Source organism: Triturus cristatus, chromosome 3_1, assembly GCF_964204655.1.
Source record: "Triturus cristatus chromosome 3_1, aTriCri1.1, whole genome shotgun sequence".
Lineage (NCBI taxonomy): Eukaryota > Metazoa > Chordata > Amphibia > Caudata > Salamandridae > Triturus > Triturus cristatus.
Window position 1 is genome coordinate 706,995,952 of NC_140583.1, and position 25,113 is coordinate 707,021,064.

The following is a 25,113-nucleotide window of genomic DNA, read 5'->3' on the forward strand; positions in this document are numbered from 1 at the left end:
TGATTACTCAAGCATGAATCTTAATCCTCTGGGCAATGGAAATCAGCAGAGTTGAAAAGGGGTCTTTTCTCAGCAAAGTCAGGATAGGGTCTTGTCTACTTTTCTAAAGAATACACAATTGAAAAATTAAAGAGGTTTATAGAAGACCTCTCTCTCCTTATCCTTCACCAAACAAGCCAAGACTCCCTAGTTTTCCAGCTACCATCAAAGAAGAAATCATCTGCACGACCTTGGTGTAACACCAGTCCAGTTCGCCTAGTACATGACGAAGTCTCCCACCATCTCAGTCTCCATATTTGAGGCCAAAAATTAATCAGAAGATCAGTAGTCTGCTACACTAATACAATGTACAATGAGCCTAATCTAAGCTAACAAGGAAGTAGATAAGACATCTGCAAAGAAAGGGAAACACAAGACACTTGCAAAACATTTTATAAAACGTTAACATGTGCCTGGTTACAGATTAGCCCAACACTAGATTTAGACAGGTTTAAACAGGTTCTAAATGAATACAGTAAGCATATGTGATTTTGAAAAACGAAACTTTTAAGAAAACATGCATTGCTTTCATGGTGACTGCATTTATTATAATGCAGTTCATTATAAGTGTGGCACTGATTAAAATGAATATATAGCCACTTGATGCAAATGACTAATAAAATGCTCACATTCAATACGGTTAAACACACATTGGGAATATATGTTGCATATAAAAATGAGTGGGCACTAAATGATGCTGCTTCAAGGGAGATAAGAAGTTTTGTGAAGTGGTCCACGAACAATTAGTAGACTCTCTTATGGTCAGATTATCAGATATCTAACGGCAGTAGGTACAGACAAGGACTATTTATCAGGTTTATTAGCCTTTCTGAGTCTCCCGGACCAAATGCCCCTTTCCAAGTCACCTGTAGTAATGAGATTTTCAAAGGCCTTCCGAACATATTTCTCCACTAGCCATTCATAATTACACAATGGGACCTGAATCTTGTTTACACATTTTTAATGTGTTTCCCGTTTGAGGCATTGCACAGTTACTCATTGTGACTACTTGTTTGCACATTGGCAACACATATGAGTTGCAGACATAAACTGTCAAGACTCCTTTCACCTCTTTCTTTCATGTCAAGCTGGTTCTTAGAACTTCGCTGTTTACTTACCTAAGGTGGTTATTACTTTTCATTTACGCCAGTAGGAGAGGCTCCAAAGACTAGACTCCAAGACAGCGGTCAGCTTCTATGTCTACAGGACCAAGGAGTTTAAGATTAGCGATCAATTGTTCATCGGTTATGTAAGCAAGATGTAAGGCCAAGCAGATCACATGAGGACATTATAAAGAAGAAGCATCAAAATGTTTTAAGCCTTGCCTCAAAAAGAACAACCAGAGGGCCTCAGGGCTCACTCCAATATAGCTTTCTTCTACCTATACGTTGGCAAGAGGGGTTCCAGGTGCAGACATTTGCAAGTTGGTAGCTTGTATTTCTCACCACACTTTTGCAAAGCATTTCTGCTTAGTACCAGAAGTGTGATGGTAGGGCAATTTTGCATGATTAGTCCTTCAGTGTTTCTTAGTATAACCAGCCATGCACCTACCTCTTAGTTGGATACTGCGTGGGGAATCTATCCAAAAGGTGAAGAATCTGCAGGTTAACGTATCCATCATAAGAAAAACGTATTCACCTTTGGTAACGCTCTCTCTCGTGAATACTTTATCTACCTGCAGATTTCTCAACCACCCACCCTCCTCCCCATTCATGGCTGTTACTAAGTAAACCTTTTAATAAGGTCCCAATGGGACTAAATTCAGTAAACTGTATTGCACGTGATTTATCCTACACCATTCTCATCTGTCCACCTCAAAGACACTTCAGAACTTGGATGAGAAACTGACCTTGTTGGCCAACGAGGGCCCTTTCTTGCTCCGGTGATGTCATGAGGACTCTTCCAGTGCTGGAGTGGAGTCAGTGCTTCTCACTGGTGTGGAAAGGTCTTGAATAGTTTCCAGGTTCAGTCCAACAACTGGAATATTCAAAAGTTGAGAAGTCTGCCGTTAGAAAGAATATCCACAAGAAAAATCATTACCAAAGGGAGTCATTGTTGTGATTGTTTCAATCATTACATGCCATTTATCGCTGTCGGCCCTGAGACTCCTGAAGAAGTTCTCACAGAAACTCTGCCTTGTGGACAAGCTCAATATCATGAGCCCAGTACCTGCTTCAGGAGCCACCAGTCCCCTCCAATCGAAGCATGACCACAACACACACCTTCTCTCACCCACCACAACAATTAGGCCATCTGCTCACTGATTGAGTGAACACGAGCATGCTGGGTGATAAAAACACCTGGACTGCAAACATGTCTGGCATTTGAGTTTTTATACCTGGATTAGTCCACGAACCACTAATGAGTGTACTGTTGTATTTGCTATCTGTCTCTCTCTCTTCTTCTTTTGTTTTTATCTTTCTTTTAGACTATATATTTTTAATTGTTTTTAATACGGGGATATAGTGTATGTACTATTTGTAGGATTTATATATGTGATATAATATTTGTTTTTCATACTTGATGTATTTTTGCATCTCCCTCTTGATCAATTGATATGTTGTCTATGTAATACATGAAATTGTATACTGATATATGTTTTTTATAATATGAAGATTTAAGAATTCTGTATAATGGAAATGTTTTAATGGCTCCAACATTTCTTGAATAAAACATAGGTGGCATTCCATTATTAGTCAGTGGTTGTCTTGTGGCATTGCAAATATAGGTATACGAGTTTTATGTATGATTGATATGATATGAATGGTTTGTGGTATATTGGAGATGATTGGTTGAACAATTATTTGATTTGATTACCGAAGGGAATTTATTTTCTTTTTAAATTTAGATGTATTCAGCAATAGGGTACGCCTGTTGTCCCTGGATCCTTGTTGAGGGACTGTTAGTAACCCAAAACCATTGATGCCACTTCAACTATGTATTGGGTGGGGTTCTGCAGTACTACAGAAACCTATCTTTCACATACAAGCGTTGGTGCATTAAACTAAGTTCACTTGTGTCATCCATGGGTGGGAAGGCACATCTTGTAAAGCTGAGCCAGAGACTCAGGTTACACAATGACTCGGTCTACCAAGCCTGTGACTTACAGTGCAGCACTGTAACTAAAGCACAGAAAAATGAGTCTCCTATATAAAGTGAACATAAATCTTAGAACCTCTCCAGGAAAAATCAATGTCTACATAGCTCCACTCACCCACATCATCAAATCTCAAGACATCGCCATCATCTATGCAGACAACACCCAACTCATCCTATCCCGGATGGGCAAACACTCACTAACAGGACCAATTTCACCAACTGCATGACCCTTGTGGTAGAATGAATGAGAACCAACTAATTGAAATTTAACTTTGATAAGACTCAAGCACAGGTCTTTGGAAAAAAGAACGCCCTGTGTGACACCATCTAGTGGCCCACAGAACTATGGCAATGCACTGTATGCTGAAATTTGCAAGCAATCCCTGAACAGACTGCAGACCATCCAGAACACTGCTGCAAGACTCATACTCAACCTCATTGCACTCACATGTCAACTCCACTCCAGGACCTACACTGGCTCCCCATTCACAAATGCAGCCAATCCAAACTCCTTACACACACCTACAAAGCCCTATACAACACAATACCTGCATACCTCAATGGACCCATACACTTTCACAACCCATCATGATACTTACGCTCAACCTCAAGCTCATTCTTAACACCCCCGCATTCACTAAACAGGATGTTGCTTGTTCTCTTACATGGCATCCAAAACATGGAATGACCTCCACCAACACATCAGAGCCTCCTCCTTGCTACTTGTGCTTTGCAAGAAGCTGAAGACCTGGCTCTTTGAATAATTTGGCAGGAGCCACACACCTATGTACCTGCTCAAGAGCCTCAATACCCTCACAGGTGATTAGTACCCTCTACAACTCAACATATCATAACAAGGATGCTGCAGATATCTTTCTTTTGAACCTGATCCCTTTTGCAGAGTCTCTCCTCTCCTAGATATTTGCCTTCTGTTGCTGAACCTGTTTTTGTTGGCATTAGGACTCTGTGCACTTTACCACTGCTAACCAGTGCTAAAGTGCTTGGGCTAAACCTAATTGACTATTTAAATTACTTGTAAGTCCCTTTTAAATGGAACTTACATGTACCCAGGGCCTTTAAATTAAATACTGCTAGTGAGCCTGCAGTATTCATTATGCCACCCGCTAAAGTAGCTTTTAAAAAAATGTTTGAAGCTTGCCATTGCAGCCTGAAGTGCAGCTTTAAGATGTCGTTTGTACCTGGCAAAATAAACCTTTTTCCAGGCGGAAACCTTCCTTTTTATTACATATATCACCCCTAAGGTAGGCCCTTAAGGCTTATAAGGCAGGCCGCATTGCAGAGCACGAGAGCGTAATTTTAAATATTTCCTCAGGGTTTGTTTTTAACTAAACCTCTATCCTTACCTACAGTTTCTCCTCACCGGTCCGCCGTGGGGTTTCCCGTTTGTTGTGGAGAGAGTTGTTTCTCTTGATCCTTCTTCCGGCTGGCCACCATTGTGAGAGGTTGACGGTCCAGCTTTCCTCTTACACTTCCAGCAGTTCTGATTATAAATCGGGTGGAAACCTTCGTGCACAGTGGACGTGCGTAGTGAGTAAGGCACCGTTATTTACAGGATGTTTTGGGTGAGCGAGCGAGAGCGTAATTTTAAATATTTCCTCATCGTTTTTTTTATTTGTTTATAACTAACCCTCTATTCTTACCTGCTGTTACCACTCCAACTCTCTGGTGCACCACAATGTTTTCGGTTTGTTGTGGAGAGAGTTGTTTCTCTTGTTCCTACTTCCGGCTGGCCTCCATTGTGAGAGGTTGATGATCCAGCTTTCCTCTGACACTTCCAGCCGTTCTCTTTATAAACCGTATGGAAAACCGGGCACGCAGCGGACGTGGGTAGTGAGTAAGGCACCGCTATTTACTGGATGTTTTGGGTGAGAGCATGAGAGCGTAATTTTAAATATTTCCTCAGGGTTTCGTTTTATTTGTTTTTAACAAAACATCTATTCTTACCTGCTGTTACCACTCTGACTCTACGGTCCACCGCAACGTTTCCTGTTTGTTGCGGAGAGAGTTGTTTCTCTTGATCCTACTTCCGGCTGGCCGTCATTGTGAGAGATTGACGGTCCAGCTTTCCTCTGACACTTCCGGCAGTTCTCATTATAAACCGGATAGAAACCCAGGCGCGCCAAAGGCAAGCCCATCTGCACCCGTCCGCGCATGGACCAGGCCTAGGGCCCGATATTCTGGTCTTTTTAGGCCAGACCAAGAAACTCTATACCTTGACAGAGACGCTATCATAGCACAAAATAAAGATAAGAGGGAAGGTTGTATTAACATTGACTGCTCCCTACTAACACTTAACTCTTCGATGGCTTGTCCTGCCTGCGATCTTAAAGTAATGGCAGAATCTAGTAAACTCCCTTGTTGGATCAGTCCCTATTCACATAAAAGAGCTCGTCCAGAAACAAGCAAAAACCATTTTAAAGACCATAAAAGTATAGATTAAAAGGACCAAACTAGGAGGTGAATAAAGGATTAAATGTGCTGTCATGTGTATTATTAAATACTTGATCTCTAATAAAACACAGCAGTGAGTTTCAATTATTTATGGAAACATATCGACCTGCATTAGCCTTTCTTACTGAAACCTGGGCTGATCCCACCTGTAACATAGATATACAGGAAGCAGTACCAGAGGGTTTTAACATTTATAGATGTGATAGGGACTTTAAGCGTGGAGGATGACTAGCAGTGATTGTTAGCGATGATATGGCATCTACCTGCCAGTCTTCTCTTCTCCCTTTTGGGGAACTAATTTCCTTTGTCATAGAAATCAACAAGCAACAATCATTTAAGGGCATAGTCGTATACAGACCGCTTAGCTCCAAAAAATATTTCCCACAGGAAATAGCTAGTCTCTTGGAGCATTTTATCTCAGATTCTAAATACATGGTTATGGGCAATTTTAACTACCACCTAGAGGAGATTATGAACCCTACGACAGCAGTACTGCTGCAAACTTTTTCAGCATTAGTATTAAATCAAATAGTTCGAGAGCCAACACAACATGAAGGTCATACTCTGGATGGGATTTTGTTCCAATAATCCCAATATAATTAAGGTAAAGACATCTCAAGTTGTATGGTCTGACCATGGAGCAGTTTGTTTTTAACTATCCCTTTCACAAATGAACACTAATGTAAATAAAATGTCATCTACCTCTTTGTCGAGTTTGGCAGAATGTCCAGCCTGAACACCTACAAGAAGCACTGGAGAATATACCTCCAGTGTTTTTTCAAAAGATGCTGCGGTAGCAGCTATACAATATAACAACTGGTTAAAGAACGCATCAAATATAGAAGCCCCTGTCAAAACGGTTAAAATAAAGTCCCTCAACACCATGGTTTTCAATAGAACTTAGGAAATGTAAGCAAGAATGCAGAAAACAAGAAAGAAAATGGAGGACAGCCTGTAAAGAAGAAGAAAAGATAAAATATAAACAATCTATTGCCAACTACAAAGATTTTATTCTGAAAACCAAGTCATTATATTTTACTAAGAAGATTGAAGAAGCTAACAACTGAATCACTGAATTAACCAGCTATGGCAAACAAAAAATCCTCAACTGCCAATCAATCTTTTTATGATGATTTAGCAAAACACTTTTCTGAATAGGTGGAAACAATCTATAATAAATTCTCTATTATATTACCTAGCAATATAGGCAGTCAGCCTTTAGAGGCAACTAAAATTCTGACAGAATGTACTGCTCCATCAAATGAGGATACAATAAACATTTTGAAAAATGCTACTTCAGGAGCCCCATACGACTCCTGTCCAACTAATATACTTAAATTGGTAGCAGAAGTCTCTGCACCAATATTACCCCCTATTTTCAAGCCTTGGGCATTTTCTCAAGTATTTGGAAGAAAGCAGCACTGATCCCCTTACTCAAAAAAGTCTCACTGGACCAAAACGATCCAACAAACTATCGGCCAATCTCCCGTTTTCCAATATCAGCCAAAATCGCCCAAAAATTCCTCAATGATCAGCTGATAACATTCATTGTGTCAAATAAATTGCTGGACACAACTCAATTTGGCTTTCGGAAAGGCCAAAGCACTGAGATAGCGCTGATCAAGGCAACCGAAGAGATCAGGCAGACCTTAAATCAAGGAAAAGGGGCAGCCCTCGTTCTGCTTGATCTCTCGGCTGCCTTTGATATGGTCAACCATGAATTACTCCTAGAGCGTTTAGCAACCTGCGAGGTCACTGATCTAGCAAGGGACCTGCTAAAATGCTATTTAACGGATCAGGACAATCAGTAATGAGGGAAAATGTTGTCTCTCACTCTTTTTCCCTTTCATGTGGAGTCCTGCAGGGGTCCTCGTTGACCCCCTACCCCCCTTAATATGTATGTCTTCCCACTAGGAAATTTGATAAGAAGCTTTGGATTCTCTCTTCCTTCCTATGCTGATGATACTCAAATTGCCTTCTCTATAGGAAAAAAATGACATTGGCATAGGGTGTAGATTTCATGACTGCATGCTGGCTATCCATAACTGGATGGACAGTAACTGCCTTAAATTAAACGCAGGAAAAACAGAAGTCCTACTTTTTGGACCACATTGACAACAAACTCAACTTTACATACCAAGTAAATAAGCTAACCTCCTCTACTTTTTACACTCTTAGAATAAATAAAAAGGTTTTGCCCTTTATACCATCTAAACTACAAAAGACATTAGTCACATTGTTGATTGTGTCCAAGATAGACTATTGCATTAGCCTGCTTCTGACAACTCACAAGTATAATATCAACACACTTCAGGTTTTGCAAGATGCTGCAGCCAGACTTTATCGCCCCACCTGCCATTGAGTCCAAGCTCTTCACCTTCCTGGGTGACTTCAACTTCCACCTTGATAACCCCACAGACACTAACTCCACCAACTTTCTTTAACGAATTAACAACATTGGCCTCACCCAGCTGGTTACAGCCCCCAAACCAAGAACAGGACACACATGGGAACCTATCTTTACGTCTAGCAACAGAGTCAAATACAGTCATGTAATAAAACTCACCTGGACTGACCCCTTCATCATCCACTTCATCATCGCAAGAGCATCGCAAAATGCTTTCAACCCCACCCCCCAGTACTCCCCAGCACCTCCTTCCACAGCTGGAGCAAAGTGACCCTAACCCAATGGATGGATGCCTTCAACACCACTCAGCCCGATGCTGCAGCCAACCTGGAACAAGCTGTCCAGTACTTCAATACCTTGATCACCAAAACCACCGACCTAGTCGCCATCTAAACATCCAAAACTCGCTGATCCACCAAGTAAGCCAGCTGGTACAGTATAATGAAACGCAGCTGCAAACAACAGGAGAGAAGATGGCTTGCCAACAGAGACTCTAGAGACCAAGCCACCTTCAATTCAGCCCTTAACGAATACCACCAATGACCCAAAGATGCAAAAAAGGGTGCCCTTGCAGACCACAGCACTGTCGGAGAGAGTTCTCCTGCTCAACAGCCACTGAGAACACAATCCCGCCTTCACAGGAACTCTGCAACACTCTAACAAATCACTTCCACAACAAGATATCTACCATTTACCGGAACTTCGAGCCCCAACCCACCAACCTCCTCAGCCACCTCACCCAACAGAAGCCTCCCCCGTCCAGCCATCATGAACTCCATTCACTCAGGAGCACTCAAAACCCCTCCCCCACTGCCTCTTTAACATAGAAAGCAACAAGATCAGCAATCAACTCACCAACATCCTCAACGCATGAATCGCCACAACCACCTTTCCCGATGCATGGAAACACACAGAAGTCAGACATCTCCTCAAGAAACCCTCCACCGACCCAAGCAAACTCCAAAACTAGCGCCCCATGTCGCTGATCCCTCTCCCCTCGATAGTCCTGAAAAAGGCAGCTCACTTAACACTTGGAGAGACACAACTTGCTAGACGATCTCCCAATCTGGCTCTGTGCCAACCACAGCACTGAGACCGCTCTAATCGCTGCCACTGATGACATCCGCACCCACCTCAACAGGAGTGAATCGGCAGCCCTGATCCTCCTCAATCTCTCCACAGCTTTTGACACTGTATGACACCACACACTCATCAAGCGACTTGAGCACCAGATCAGGATCGAGAGATGCACTCAAGTGGATTCCATCATTCCTCATGGAACGAATGCAGAGAATACACCTACCTCCCTTCGCCTTGGAACCAATAAGCACCATCTGTGGTGTCCCTCAAGGTTCATACCTCAGTTCCACCCTCTTCAATACCTACATGACTCCTCAAGCTGACATCAGAAACCAAGATCTCAACATCATATCCTACGCCGACGATACCCAACTCACTCTCTCGCTCTCAGCAGACCCCATTACCACTAAGACCAACTTCCACATCTGCATGAAGAATGTCGCAGACAGGATGAAGGACAACTGTCTGAAACTCAACACTAACAAGACCGAAGGGCTGATCTTTGACAACCACACCTCTCTCTGAAATGACACCTGGTGGCCCGCAGAACTCAATCCCAGTCCCACACCTAAAGACTGCACTCGGAATCTCAGTATCATCCTGGACAGGAAACTCACCATGAAACAAAAAATCAACGCAGTCTCCTCCTCCTCCTTCCACACTCTCCGCTTGCTCCGAAGAATCTTCAAATGACTCCTCATTAGCACGAGAAAAACAGTCACACAAGCTTTACTCGCCAGATGACTGGACTACTGCAACGCACTGTATGCAGGGACCTCCACTGAACTCATTAGAAGGCTCCAGACAATTCAAAACACAGCAGGCAGACTGATCCTCAACCTGCCCAAATGGACCCACATCACCCACCACCTGAGAAACCTCCACTGATCCCCATCCAGAAAAGATGCCAATTCAAGTTACTGACACACTCCTACAAAGCCCTCCACGACCAAGGACCAGCATACATGAACCACCAACTGAACTTCCAACAACCATACAGAAACCTTCACTCCACCTCCCTCACCCTCACACAGACACCACACATCCACTGTAGTCGAGCGGAGGATGCTTCTCTTCCCACCTCGCTGCCAAGTCCTCCACCTCTGCACATCACCCTCGCTGACGGACTTTAGAAAGAGACTCAAGATCTGGCTCTTCAACTAAACCCAGCAACTCAGCGCCTGGACACCCTCACAGATGATAAGATGCACTTTACAAGTACTGATTATTGATTGACGTCTTGACTTTCAAAAAATTAATTAGTACTCATAGGTCATTCACAGAAGGGGAATTGAAAGAAGGGGAGTTCCGACACTGTAAGGGGACAGCAAAACATGATATTAATCACAGTCTGAAATAATATGTAGCACATGCTACATTATGCAAATCTGTTAAGGATATCGGGCCCGATTCACAGAACTAACTTAAGACAAAATCCTAAACTTACTACCATTTTGGTATTCACAGAAGGCACTTACTCATTTCGGTATTCACAGAAGTTAGGAGTCCGGACTTTAGGACTCCTAAATGCCTTCTGTGAATACCAAAAGTCTTAAAGTTAGGATTTTCTCAGTTTAGGAGTAGTAAAGTTAGGACTCCTAATGTTAGGACTCCTAAATGCCTTCTGTGAATACCAAAAGTCTTAAAATTAGGATTTTTCTCAGTTTAGGAGAAGTAAAGTTAGGACTCCTACCTTTAGGACTCCTAAATGTCTTCTGCGAATACCGAAAGTCTTAAAGTTAGGATTTTTCTCAGTTTTTCTCACTTTTGGCATCATATTTGGAGTAATAGATATATATATATATATGTATATATTTTATATAAAGTTAATTTATCTTTACTCTTTTTTGTCAGGCTTATTGCAACGTGACAATCCTGAAATTGTTACTGCTGCAAAGACTGCCCAGGCTATCCACACTGTGGTGAACTGCATTAAAGAAACTCTTCAGGGACTGAAGGCCGGAGGAATAGTGGATCAGTTTCAAGGAGACAAATTAAGTGAGGTAACTGCATAATTATTTTAAACAATTAAATTAACATATGACCACTTTTGCCTTAGAAAATGTGCATCCAGTCTATTACAGCAAATTCTGTTTATATAAATAGGTCAACCACAACAGAGGACACATTGGCTCACATTCACATTTGCTTGTGGCATAATCAATTCATACAAAATGTTTGCAGTATGGCAGCTAGAATGACTGTTTCCATTCCTGCTTGTTGCTTCCTTCAAGAAAAGCATACATTTTAGGACTTGTGAGAAGCCAAAGATTTTTTAGGTCTGTCGATAGCCAAGACCTTTTAAGTTTATTAAAATTATATGTATAATATACTTACGTAGAGGGGCTTTTAGCCATCTCTCTTCATTCATTTGTCTGTTGTTGTGTCATTCACATTTTACTTCCCTCAGTACAGCATACAGCATAGGGCACAGGGTCAGCCTACTTCAGCGACTGGTTAACTTCACTTTGAGTGACTGGATTTTGCTCACAATATGCATATCAGCACCCAAGGTAGTTCCTGTCAGTGCCCGTTTTTAGGTCTCGCATAGGGCAGCACATGCGCTGCCTCTCCGAGGCATCAAGTAATTAGTATGTTGGGTGAAACTCCGCCCACTGCCGGATAATTTCTGTTGCTGCTTGCCATTAGTTTAACGTTGGCATAGCTGTTGTCATCTGGCTTTTTAGTGGCTGTTGATGTGAGACTGACTTCCGTTTAGTCCGGAAGCAGCAGCGCCTAACTACTGTTTTGGTCCGCTTGTAATGCTTAATGTGTTGCTGAGGAGTACTCTTTTATGCGATTGTTGCAGCGACGCTTTCAGACCCCTCCCACATCCTCCACACAGCATGCCGAAGCACCTTTATTTATTTCATACCAGCAGCGCTTTTAGATCCCTCCTACCTCCCCACACAACATCGCGGACCCCTCCCGCCTCCTCCACACAGCATGCCGAAGCGCCTTTATTTATTTCAGACCTTGGTGAAGCGCCTTTATTGTTGCATCAGACCTCTCGCGAAACTTTCGGCCGCCCTCCTCTCTGTGTCAGCTCCACGTCATACTCCAGACAAAAGTTAAAAACATAGCAGAGCGGCGAAAGACAGAAAACAGAGGCCGCTCCTTTCCTCATGCATGTTCACGTGTGGTTGTTTACTGAACACTGCACTTTAAAAACTTACAGGTGGTGTTTGCCTTCAACCTCTTGGAGGCGGAGCCACACTACGAGAGGCTTTTTGCCCAGCTTGTTGCACTTTGTACTGCTGGTGCCTCTGGTGTGGCTCCTGCCTCAGCAATGAAAGGTAACATTTGTTTCCTACGTGAGTGGCCAAGTGTGTGTTTACTTTGCTCACAATGCCAGCCTTGGGGTGTCTTGACTACTCCCCTTCATTTGAAATTCCATGTAAGGGCTGCGCTTGTTCTATTCGTCACTCTTGACTTCTTTCAACCTCTGTTCGTAAATCACCCCCTTTCCATGTAATCCTACCCCTCAGGCGCGCAACGCCCATTGGGCTCAACGGCCTTCAGCACTCCCCCGCCCCTTGTGTGTGTCAGCTCGGGCTGAGACTGCTTCCTGGGCGCACACACATACAGTTTTTAAGCTGCCAGCTGCACCCGAATACTTCACAGGTCATTAAAAGACCATTCAGTTGTTAACAAGGCTTTGTTGTTTTTTCACTGGCTTCTGTCCTGTGTGTGTGTGACACGTCTGTGTGTGTGTGTTTTCTGCATATGTTTTAGCTTCTGGTGTGTGTTTGCGTGCATGTTACCTTGTGTGTTTGCGCACCCGCCTGTGTGTATGTATGTGTGTGTGTCTGTGTATATGTTTGAATGTATTTGCTTGTAGCTGCAGGCAGTAACCTCGCGGGCAGGCAGCAGCAGCGACAGACATGATGAAGAGCAGAGCTCATTGACAAGCCTGCAGGCCGCCAAGGGGCTGGCTGCCCACGAGGCTGAGCACAAAATGAAAAAAACACTGCGAGCTTCTGCAGACTCCTCAACACGAGACATCCTGCAGTCTTGTATAATGGGCGATTAAGGCAGCCCCCTCACACCTGTGAACGTGTCCCATCCAAAGTTATTCGCCATGCACTTCAAGATTTCATATCACGCTTTTGGTTCACCACTGCCACTATCAGACTTCTTAAAAAATATAAAATTAAAAAAAAAAATATATATATATATATATAGATATATATATATATATATATATTCACTGAAAAAACCATAGGTTTCACACATGTTATAGTTAGCTGGACATTTCACTCGTGAAAAACCAATGAAATTCCCCCGTTATAGTTAGTTCAGCTAACTATAACTCGCGTCCCTGCAATGCACTGCTGATGACGTCACATATTACATCACTCATGACATGGTCAGTGACATCACTCAGGACATCACTGATGACATCTCAAATGACATCACTGATGACATCATCCAGTGAATGTGTGTTTTTCTGAAAATTAAATATGTTTTATACATCTATATCTCACGGACTATGGAAGAATAAATGGGTATATAAGTGTCTAAATGGATGATTTTATAACTGACTGATTAAGTGTATCTTAGTGAATACATGGCTTACTGAGTAATGTTTAAATATGTAAATATCTTTATCAGTCTCTCAATTTGTGTATAAGTGGCTGCATGGGTTGGTGAGTAGCTACATGGGTGTTTATATATGTTATTAGTTGTTGTTTTTTTGTATTAGTGTGAGTGTGTGTATGGTTCGGTGGGGGGTATTACGTAGTGCATAGGTGCATGAATGAATGACTCACTCTTTGTATGTGTTGAAGACAGCATGTGTGCAGGACTGTATGAGTGGATGAGTGTGTGCATGGGTGTGTTAGTGAGTGAATGACTGTCTCAATAGTGTCTCTATGAGTAACTGCATATGTTTTAAACTAGTATATGTGACTATTGGTGTATATAACTGAGTATATGTGAGAGTGAGAGATTGAAACATTTCCTGTATCAATAAGTATGTGTTTCTATAAGTGATTGTTTAAAAGACTAAGTATGTGTAAGTTCCCGTAGAAGTAAGTGTGGTGGTGTGTGTATAAATGTATATGCAAGTAAATGTATGTTTCTTTCTTTATTTTCATGAGTGACTATGTGTGTCAGTAACTCTGTGGATGAGTGGCGTTGTGTAACAGGATGTATAGGTGTATGATTACATATGATGAGTGAGTACATGTATGAGTGACTGTATAGGACTGTTGGTGAATGAGTGGATGTGTATGTGGATCTTAGAAATACTCAAGAGGTTGTTGTAACTGTAATTGGTATGTCCATTGTTTTGAAAATTTTAGTCTCTATTTTTGAATGTGTGTATCAAAGGTTATATTAGGGTAAGAGGAGGTCTGCCACTCTGTCACAAGGATGATGTCATCAGTGATGTCATTTGAGATGTCATCAGTGATGTCATGAGTGATGTCACTGACCATGTCATGAGTGATGTAATATGTGACGTCATCAGCAGTGCATTGCGGGGGCGCGAGTTATAGTTAGCTGAACTAACTATAACGGGGGAATTTCATTGGTTTTTCACGAGTGAAATGTCCAGCTAACTATAACATGTGTGAAACCTTTGGTTTTTTCAGTGAATTTTTACGGTTTTTTAAATGCTAATTTTTTTATTATTTAGTTAAAAAAAAAAATTTAGATTAAAAATAAAATTCCTATGTATTCATTTATATATTATCTGTATCTTTTTATTTGTTTTTGCTTTTTTAAAAAAATTACAATTAGGATAAAGTTGAACAGTTTTTTTATTTTTTGCAAATAATTTTTCTCCATTTTTTTTTTTAATATAAATTCTTGGAGTGCGCGCTCTGAGCGCGCTCCTAGTACAATTTCGTAAGTTTTTTATGAATACCGCCGTACGTTATTTACGTACGCAAATATACGTTCTAGTGCGTGCTGGGAGTGCGCACCCACTACGTATGCGTACGTACGTACGTATGCGTGCCTGCGTCCTACGCCCTCCACGCAGTTTACTTCCGCATACGCTAAAATTACGCGCAATAACGGTCGCGTATACGCGTGTTCAACGTATGTGCGCTACGTACGCGCATATGACGTATGCACATGCGCTCCTACGCGTTCGCGCATACGTAATCACGAGGTGCGCACTCGGAGCTTGCGCGGTGCGCGCACCTCGGGATTATGCATAATAAAACAGCACTTCTTATTGGTTATCATTACTTTCAGTTTCTAATTGTTTCAACACCACACCCAATCCCCTCATGGCAAGTCATGTGATCAAGAATCATCACTTTTGATTGGTTTGAAGTACTTTCAGTTCCAGATTCTTCCCAAACCACACCTACTCCCCTCAATATTAGTTCTGATTCCTTTGGAGAAGGAGCTATTCTGTTGTTGAGAGACAATGGCTGAACAGCAACCATCTTTAGACAGTGATCAGGACACTCTTGAGAGGCAGAGGATCAGGAAGCAGAAAGACAGCTTTATATGGCAGTTTTTCACTTTTCCAGAGGGAGAAAAAAAGGTAAATGCACCTAAAGTTACATGTGTACTTTGTCAAAAAGTCTTGTCACGTGGGAATCCTAACAAGAAATATTCTTTTAGCATTCACACTATGTTGAGGCATGTTGACAAAATGCATCCAGTGACTTTTCGTCGAGCTTCTGGAGCAAACCCTCCACCTGCTCTACCGACGACATCTGCAGCAGCTCAGCCGAGCACATCTTCGGCAGCTCAACCGAGCACTTCTTCTGCAGTGGTGCCTTTGCCTTCTTCCACACCTCTGTTTGGACCACCTTGTTTGGCTAGGTTGTCCACACGCTGCACTGATTGCGGTAAACTTATTTCTGTGGGTGAGACCAGTCTTGATCTCATTCAGAGAAAATTTGATGCCCATGAGTGCAAGTAGGCCATAGATGTTTTTTCTTTTTTTTCGTTTTTCTCTTCCTGTTTCCCTCCATTAACTCAAGGGCTCTTTTAAGAGCCACTTATAAACTAAACCCCCCAAAAAATTTTGGGGAGGGTTTTTTTTTTGTTTTTTTTTTGAGGTGCGCGCACCCAAGGGTTTTTTTAAAAAAAATTTAAAAATAAATAAATAAAGTTCATAAAGAGGTGAAGAAATGGAAGCATGAAAAGGGAGAATTGAGTAATACTAATATTTTTCACTTATTTAAAAAAAAAAAAAAAAAATTCTAAAAAAAAATTTTAAAAAGTGTTTTGCAAGGGAACAGAATGTATTTTTTTATTTTTTCTTTCCAGTTCTGCAAAAAAAGAAAAAAAGTATTAATATTCAATCATACATTACAAAAAGCATTACATCTTTTTACATATTTTACTAAGCAATTTTTTGCCCTTTTTTTGCTGTTTTCAGAATTTTTTATCTTTCACTTAAAATAGTGAAAACAATTGTATTCATCATTTAACAGCGGTCAAAAAAAAAACAATCTGAAAGATTGCTTAAAAAAAGCCCTAAAACTTTCCTCACTAAAATATACCTTGTTAGAAATATTACATATATATTACAAGTACTTCTCTAGATGAATAAAAATTTTCTAGACAAACCGTCTTTAAATCTTGTCGCAAAAGCACACATGCCAAAATAATTTCTGTCAAAGGAGTCCACAATTGTTTTTATTACTTTTCCTTTAGGCCAAATAGTAATTTCAAAATCCTTTTTAAGTGATATCTTCAATTATAATCCCTTAACCCCTTCAGTGCCCGCCCCTTTCCCCGCCCTGTGCCGCGCCTTTCATTAGCGGGCGGGGTCTATGACGAGCTGGACTCGTCATGGGCACAGCGCCACCGCGGCCCATGACGAGTCCAGCTCGTCATGGGCACTGAAGGGGTTAAAATGACAAAAAATGCTTTCTTCAGATGCAGTTTTTAGTTTTCAAAATTTAGGTTTCAGAAAAATTAAGTAAGAATTGGGTAAATCATAAGGCAAACGTTGCTTGAAAATCAATTGGGAATCATTACACAGTGTCCAGCCTTTTTCACATTTAAGATAAACTGTGTAATGTCCAGAAGTTACAGTAGGTCCTTCATGAAAAATTATTGCAACTGTAACAAAAGTTTTTCCAGAAATTGATAATTGCTGTCCTGTAAACTTCTTTATTAAAGTGTCCAATTTTGAACCATCAGCTCTACAACGTTGCATCATTAAAATTACATACTGACCATATTTCTGTAAAAATAACGTTGAAAACATGTCTGATTTACATTCAGAACATTCCATGTTGTGATTGGCATCTTTAACTAATTTACTAAAAGTCACTGATTTACTTTGTGGTAATGGTAAAAATATGAACCTTTCTGAATCAACATTACTACTGCATGTGTTCATACAGTTTTCACAGCAATGTTCCCATTTGTAAGAGACATTAAATAAGTTTTCTACTTCTACTCCTTCATCTTCTAGTACACTCAAAATATATATTAAGAATTCCTGAGCATCTTGCTGGACATTTTCTTTAAACTGTGTAGAACCACAACATACATCTAAAAGATTTCTAACATCAGTAGCACTTTCTATTTCAGTTTTATCAGTACTCAGCTTCTCATAAAGGAGACTCAGCAGAGAACACAATCTTTTTCCATGATTTACTATTATCTGTTCTAGCAACTTTTCAAGATAAAATACAACATTCAGCACTACATTTGCATAGCAGTTGACACCAGAGCTATTTTCAAAATGGCAACCAACAACCTCTTCAACACTGTCCTTTTTCTTTTTCCTTGCTATCACATCACTGTCCTTTTTTTTCTCTTCTGTACATCCTCATTACAGATATTCTCAAATCTCCTTTTCCGACGAACAACATGTTTTTCAATCACAGGATACTGACCTAAATGAGGAGCATAGGTTCTTCTTAATCTGTTATACTCCTTTACACAGTTTGTATCAGCACTAACTTTTGAGTCATCAAAGTCTATCATAAATACATCAGATAATGTTTTCACTCGTGACAAAGCAACATATGCCATACCTTCTTTGAACACAGTAGAACCAATGTTTACAAAAGCACTTTCTACAGTTAATCCTTGAGACTTGTGAATAGTTACAGCATATGCTAGAGAAAACGGAAACTGCTTCCTACGTACATATAAGTCTTTCACAAGCATGAAACGAACTGAACAACGACAAATGTCTATAACTTCTTCTATCTGATCAAATTTTATTTTTAAACATTCAATTCCAACTTTTTTCTGGTAATTAATAAAACCCACAACTCTTCCCATAGCTCCATTCACTAAACCTTTTTCTACATCCAAATTTCTCCTTAAAATCACTCGACAATTCATGCAAACATATAGATTTTTTTCTAATCCAGCTGTTTTGGAAATATTCTTCTCTAGTGAATCCAATTTATTTTTCAGTTTGCCTGTTAATGTAAAAGTAATTCTTTCCTGCTGAATTTTGTCCTCTGCTTCCATTTTCTTAATCTCTTCCTTTTCCAATTTCAAAAGTTCCTCATTGAATATTGAGCACTCACGTAGTGTTGGCATTAAGCAGATTACAGTATTTTTTTCTGCAATGTTCTGGTATATTTTCTCTGCAACTATTTCTTCATTTGGAAATAAGTTATGTAGCAACCGACTCTGTAATGCTTTTTTGCCAACTTCTGTGAGTAGTCCAATTCTGATATCTTTCAGAATACTTGCATAATCTTCGTCGTTTGCTTGTCTCATATTGGTAGTGAGTTCTTTGTACTCAAAGAACGACCAAATATTCGCATTACCAATGCTTCCTAATGACTTCTTCGTGTCTTCATGTGTCACAGTATTAAACACTGGTTGTCCTTTAACTGGAGTGAGCTGCAGAAGATCCCCAAAAACTATGACGTGTTTACCTCCAAATAACACGTCATAGTCTCTCTTAAGAATTTGTTGCATTCTTAAATGCACAAAGGCAAGCATTAAATTTGAAACCATGCTCACCTCATCAATAATGAGAACTTGCATCTTCTTCAACACTCTTGAAACTTTGAGGCATGCTTCTCCAGTTAGCTTGTGGTATTCTATTTTGTTCTCATGCTCCACTGGTAACATTAGCAAGCGATGTAAGGTAATTCCTTTTATGTTATAGGCTGCTAACCCAGTTGGAGCAGTTACCACACAAGACAAATTTGAAGCTGTTTTTTGCTGTAGGTAGCTTCTGATGACTTTTATTAAGAAACTTTTACCAGTTCCAGCTTGTCCACTCACATACATCCTGATTTGTTCAAATGATGTGCATGAGCACTCTTTCTTTTCATGTAGTAATCCATGATCAATTTTTTTGGTGACTTCTTCATAAATTTCTTTTTGTTCTTCATTCAGTTGTTGTTCCAGATTTAGTAAGTCGATTGAATCTTCCTGTGCTTGATTCATAGCCGTTTCTACTTCAGTCATGGCTACTGCAGCTTCATTTTCTATGATTGGTTGTCCTAGGGGATCTTGACTAAGTGTTACTGAACTTTGGCTGTCTTGAGAACTGTCTCTAGCTGCTTCAGCTGCAATTTTTGCTTCCTGTTAATTTTCTTCATTTAACATTTGGACATAAGTTGAGAAAGTACTGCATTCTATACTGTCTTTGCTAGCATTAAAAGAATCTTCATAGCTTTGAAATTCTCCCAGTAGTTCGTCCTCTGAACGCCATGGTTTAAACAGCTGTAAAAGAGCCAAGTAGTAAAATTCCTTTTTGTCAGTAGTTTCGCAACTGAGCTTCCTGTGATTTATCAAACTTCCTGTTGTTTGCTTCACCAAACATCCTTCCTCACCAATGACTTTATTTTTTCCATTGTTGATGTCTTCTGTGGCTTTCCGTGAATAAATGTAGTTCTGCAGCACTTCATAGAGACACATGTTCTCAAGATGATGACTTCTCTTTGGGTAATATGTGTCCAACATGTTTGATTTCAAAATATCTGTACTTTGTGGGTCATTCTCGGCCAAATATTCAATTTCTCCAACAGATTTCAGTACCCGATTTCTCATTCCTGCAAGGCCTAAGCTTACCCAAATTATTCTTCTGGATTTCGAGTAAAGACTTGCAGATGATAACCTATCTGAGCATTCGTAGGATCCAATTTCTCGATGCGATAACATCTTTAAACTGAAACTGTAGAGCTTCTTACTGACAGTCTTCTCGTGAGAAATCTCTTCCCACATTTCCTTCAATTCTGTTTTCTCAGATTTAGTGATGTAAGATGTCACATACCGAGCAACAGCAATAGAATTGTCTGCCACATACTGAATATCCATGTTAGCATTTCACATGGATAAAATGACTGGGTTGAAGTCATTTATAAATTTTGACTCTTCTTTTCTTTTTAGGTTGTATGTATTTTTGGGAGATTTTCTGGTTATAGTATGTCGCACAGCTGACATAAAACTGTTGACTCTTCCTTTTGAAAGAACAGGTCTAGGAAATCCAAATCGACACTTTGTGTAGAATTTATCTTTGGTCTTGTACTTCCGTCGACAGTATTTTCCACACCGATGACTTTGGAAACGTAAAACTTGCTCTTTTAACTTTTTCTCTTCTGTGCTTTTAGGTATAGCACATGTTGCATATTCTTCAATGAAAGATAACACTGCTTCATCAGTATCTGTTCCAAACTTTGGGGCATCCTTGATCCACAACAGCATATGAATATGAGGAGCACCTCTTGCCTGGTACTCTTTTCTCCAAAAGAAATCCACTACTTCTCCAAGAGGTGGATTTTTTTTATTGCAGATGAAGGACATCATAGCCTCAAATCTATGATTGAAATATCTGCAAACATTAACTGGATCCAATGAGCACAGTTCTCCAGCTGTCTTGTATTCAATGTTTTTAATGTTTGAATTTGCCTCTCTTAGAAAATCCAGTAAATCATCCCAAGCGTACTCGGCACAGCTAAGGGTTAGAAACCATGTAGGAGTTCCTAAATTCCGTAACATGCATTTTAATTCACCATGGCGTCGGTACCAATATTCATTTGTCCCATGCTGACAAGCCATCAGATTGATCAGTTGTGTTTCCAAATGATCATCTCGGTGCTGCACTTTCTCCATAAAATCCTTAGCAGACACATTTTGTAAATGTACTCCACTTTTTAAAATGTGATTTACTGCATAAGATAATGCAGACAAGTCGCTTTCAAATAAAAGATGGAACAAATAAGGAATACTTTGACGAAATCTTGGATCTTCTGCATATAGTCTTGTAGTCCGATTCTCAGAAGCTGGAATCTGTTCTGGACGATCATCGTATCGTCCTCCTTTTCCTGTAGGAAACAGCTGGTGAAAACATCGAGCTTCCAAGCTCTCCTCCCATACACTCACGGGAGTTCCTTTTGCTTTCTTCATCTGAAACAGATCAATAGTGTCTCCCATAACTTCTTTTGAATGAAGAGGATGTATGCTAAAATGTTCATAAATTTCTTCTTCCTTTGACTTGTCCACTTTTTCAATTTGACCAGTTGGTGTTTCTGTGTCTTCTTGTAAATCTTCTTCTTCGTCTTCTATATAAATTGATTCATACCATTTATTATTTTTTTTCAAATACAAATTTGCTCTTTGTACTTTTCGTACATCCACCAGCTCCTTCCAAATCTTCTTATTCTTTGTAGGTACACCATTAACCAGAAATACTAATGGTTCAGTTTCCAAAGTATCTGCATCAATAGTTTCCATATTTTTTTTCAAATCCAAGGGCAAATACACCACTCTTCCTTTTAAACCTCTCAGTAAATCAGAAGGAGGTAATTTACCAGTTTTGGGCTCCATTCGTACTATGGTCTGGAACGGATGAACACATTGAATGAGTATAGACTCATATGTATTTAATTCAGAAAGTTCGGCAGGAATAGCATCCAATTCTAAATTATTATGTACAGCTCTGGTCGGCATTCTATTTTCTTCTAACTTATTATAACAGTATTTACAAATACGCTGATCTTCACCCAATTCAAAACAATTTTCAAGAAATATATATGTTGCAAAATCCTTCCACTTATAATTATCTTCATTTTCACTTTTTTTATACAGATCAACACTCCTTGTTTGAATTTTATAATGACTTCTGCGGCAACAAATACAAGTAATATTTGGTCTTTCATTAGAGGTGATAGTAAATTTTGTCATTTCATCCTCAACATTTTTAGTAATAATGAGTTCTACATTCTGTTCCTCATTTTCCTCATTTACTGTGTCCTTTTCTGCACTTTCTTGTTCTGGACCAAAGTAACAAAACTGAATCTCATCAGTAACCTTCACTACATCTGATACAGATCCACGGAACAGAGCATTATTCAACTCATTCAACTTTACTGCTGGACTTTTAGCAAAATACAATGTTCTCACAAACTTTCTCATTTCAGTATGATGAACAGCCAGCATCCTAAAATGATGAAAAACACTTTTACACACTTTTCTAGATAGACAAGCCAGAGAATGTCCCTGAAAACCAGTATTTTCTCTCACTCTGCATGGATCTAGGGTTTGAAGCACCTTCATCTTCTGTTTTACACTCTTTTTACTATATTCTCTTAGAAAGTCACGTAATTTATCAATAGATTCCTGACGCACAGTACAAATACTACTACAGTTCCAAGTGTACACTGGGGCTTTTGGACGTCTCCCCATAGCCTCAGCAGCCATTACTTCTTCCTCATTTCTTGGGACCATTTTCTCTTTTTGCATCACACAACCATCCTTAACTTCATATGCTCTACCATTGGTGTCAACTGCATGCAACAAACTATTACTTTGAAGATAACTCTCTTCATTAAAAAATGGTTCAGTACTTGAACTGTGTTTCCATTCTCCCAAGAACACTTTACAAAAGTTACTTTTTTTCACTTCTCTTTTCCTTTTGCTTTGTGAATTCATTGCACTCACTAATTTTTCTAATCTACGCATCCTATTCAAAATTAGAATAAAAAGTTTTCTTTTTATTTCCAAAGCCTTACTTACAATATTTTCTATAATTTTTTTTTTCTTAATAAATTTTGTTTTTTTCTTATATTTTTTCACATCCTTTAGCAAATTTAACATCACTCTTCTATGAAACATTTTTCGACGAATGTTTTTAAAATCTAATTTTCGTGTTAAATCACTTTGACATACTTCTGATTGTACATTAGCTTTTTTTTTTTGCTGTTGACTGTGTTGTTGCTTTGTACATAAAACTGTCTTTGTTTTACAGTTATTTTTGCCATTTTTTTGTTTTTTGAAAATCTTTTTTAAGAAATCTCTGCTCTGCTTACAAGTAGACTTTTTCATTTTGCCATCTCCAGCTTCTCCTGCTATTTTTTTTTTCCCAGTTTTGTCCAGATATACTTGTTGTTGCTTTTCTTTCCTTTTTCTTGTCCTTAAAGGCATTTTTTTTTCAATGTTGCTCAGCAATACCTGCAAGGAACTAAAAAAAAATCCTTTTTGTAATTATAATTCATTAAAAAAAATGTTTTACTTTTCATTTATTTCAAATGTTTTTCCATTTGTCTCTCATTTGTGATTTACTAATTTGTGCACAGTACTAACCACTACAGTTGAAAAAAAACAAGCTGCCCCTTTCCTGCAAGTGCATTTTTTAACAGAACAACCGCAACACAAATTATATCTGTGGCCACAATTCCTGTGCGCACACAGCCTCATGGTGTGCTTCTAAGCAGAAAACAGAATTTGATTTGCAAATTCAAAGCACATTTACTACTCTGGTAGATCAAGTGATAATTGCTGTTACAGCCTTACACATTTTACCTGGAAAATCACAGAGGCAGAAAAGAGCACATTTCCTAACAGCTACTTCATACCATAAGTATCTGCAACCTGGGTGAGTGTTTAGAGTAGAGCAAAGAAAAAGAGGCCTTGGTGACGTTGAATGTGTTTGCATTACACACAGACCTGAGTAGTACGCATGGGAGTGTTGGAGAAGCTGCTGCGTGTGTCCCAAGAGTGTGTTTCTGCAGACTATGTATTGATTTCTAGAACTGCATGAAGACTACAGGGATGTACGTAACAGTGCATGTGTGCTAAGGGATAATTTGTGTAAACACAACAGGCTGCCCCTTTCCTTGGACTGCAATTCTTACTTTACAACATCTTCACAAATTAAATCTCTGACCACAATTCCTGTGCGCACACAGACTCATGCTATGTTTTTTGGAACAAAACAGTGTCCCTGAAGAGTACCAAATTACTGTTACAGCCTGATACATTTCCCTTATCATTTACAGAAGCAGAAAACAGCACATGTCCTAACAGCTCCTTAAGACCATGACCATGTGTTACAGGGTGAGTGATTAGACTAGATCAATTTAAATGAGGCCTTGGTGACGTTGATTGTGCTTGCATTACACAGTGCTATCTGAAACAGCACACAGAGCTAAGTACTACACATGAGAGTGTTGGAGAAGCTGCTGCGTGTGTGCCAAGAGTGTGTTTCTGAACACTGTGTATTGTCTGGTGCAAGACAGATGAGCAAAGAGACTTCCAGAACTGCATGAAGACTGCAGGGATGTATGTAACAGTGCATGTGTGCTAAGGGATAATTTGAGTAAACACAACAGGCTGCCCCTTTCCTGGGACTGCATTTCTTACTGAACAACAACTTCATAAATTAAATCTCTGCCCACAATTCCTGTGTGCACACAGACTCATGCCATCTTTTTACGCACATAACACAGGCTGCCCCTTTCCTGGGACTGCATTTCTTTCTGAACAACATCTTCACAAATTAAATCTCTGCCCACAATTCCTGTGAGCACACAGACTCATGCTATGTTTTTTGGAACAAAACAGTGTCCCTGAATAGTACCAAATTACTGTTACAGCCTGATACATTTCCCTTATCATTTACAGAAGCAGAAAACAGCACATGTCCTAACAGCTCCTTAAGACCATGACCATGTGTTACAGGGTGAGTGATTAGACTAGATCAATTTAAATGAGGCCTTGGTGACGTTGAATGTGTTTGCATTACACAGTGCTATCTGAAACAGCACACAGAGCTGAGTACTACACATGAGAGTGTTGGAGAAGCTGCTGCGTGTGTGCCAAGAGTGTGTTTC

The 25,113-nt window shown here is 39.8% G+C and overlaps 1 protein-coding gene across 1 annotated transcript in view; it reads left to right on the plus strand.

Annotated features, from left to right (window-relative positions):
* The window catches only part of LOC146860824 (sperm-specific sodium:proton exchanger-like), a 4,630,975-nt gene that overhangs the window by 3,477,006 nt on the left and 1,128,856 nt on the right, over window positions 1–25,113 (plus strand). The window contains exon 16 of the mRNA XM_085646174.1: window positions 10,952–11,100. Within this exon, the coding sequence (XP_085502300.1) occupies window positions 10,952–11,100 (149 nt within the window). The remainder of the gene's footprint in view (window positions 1–10,951; window positions 11,101–25,113) is intronic.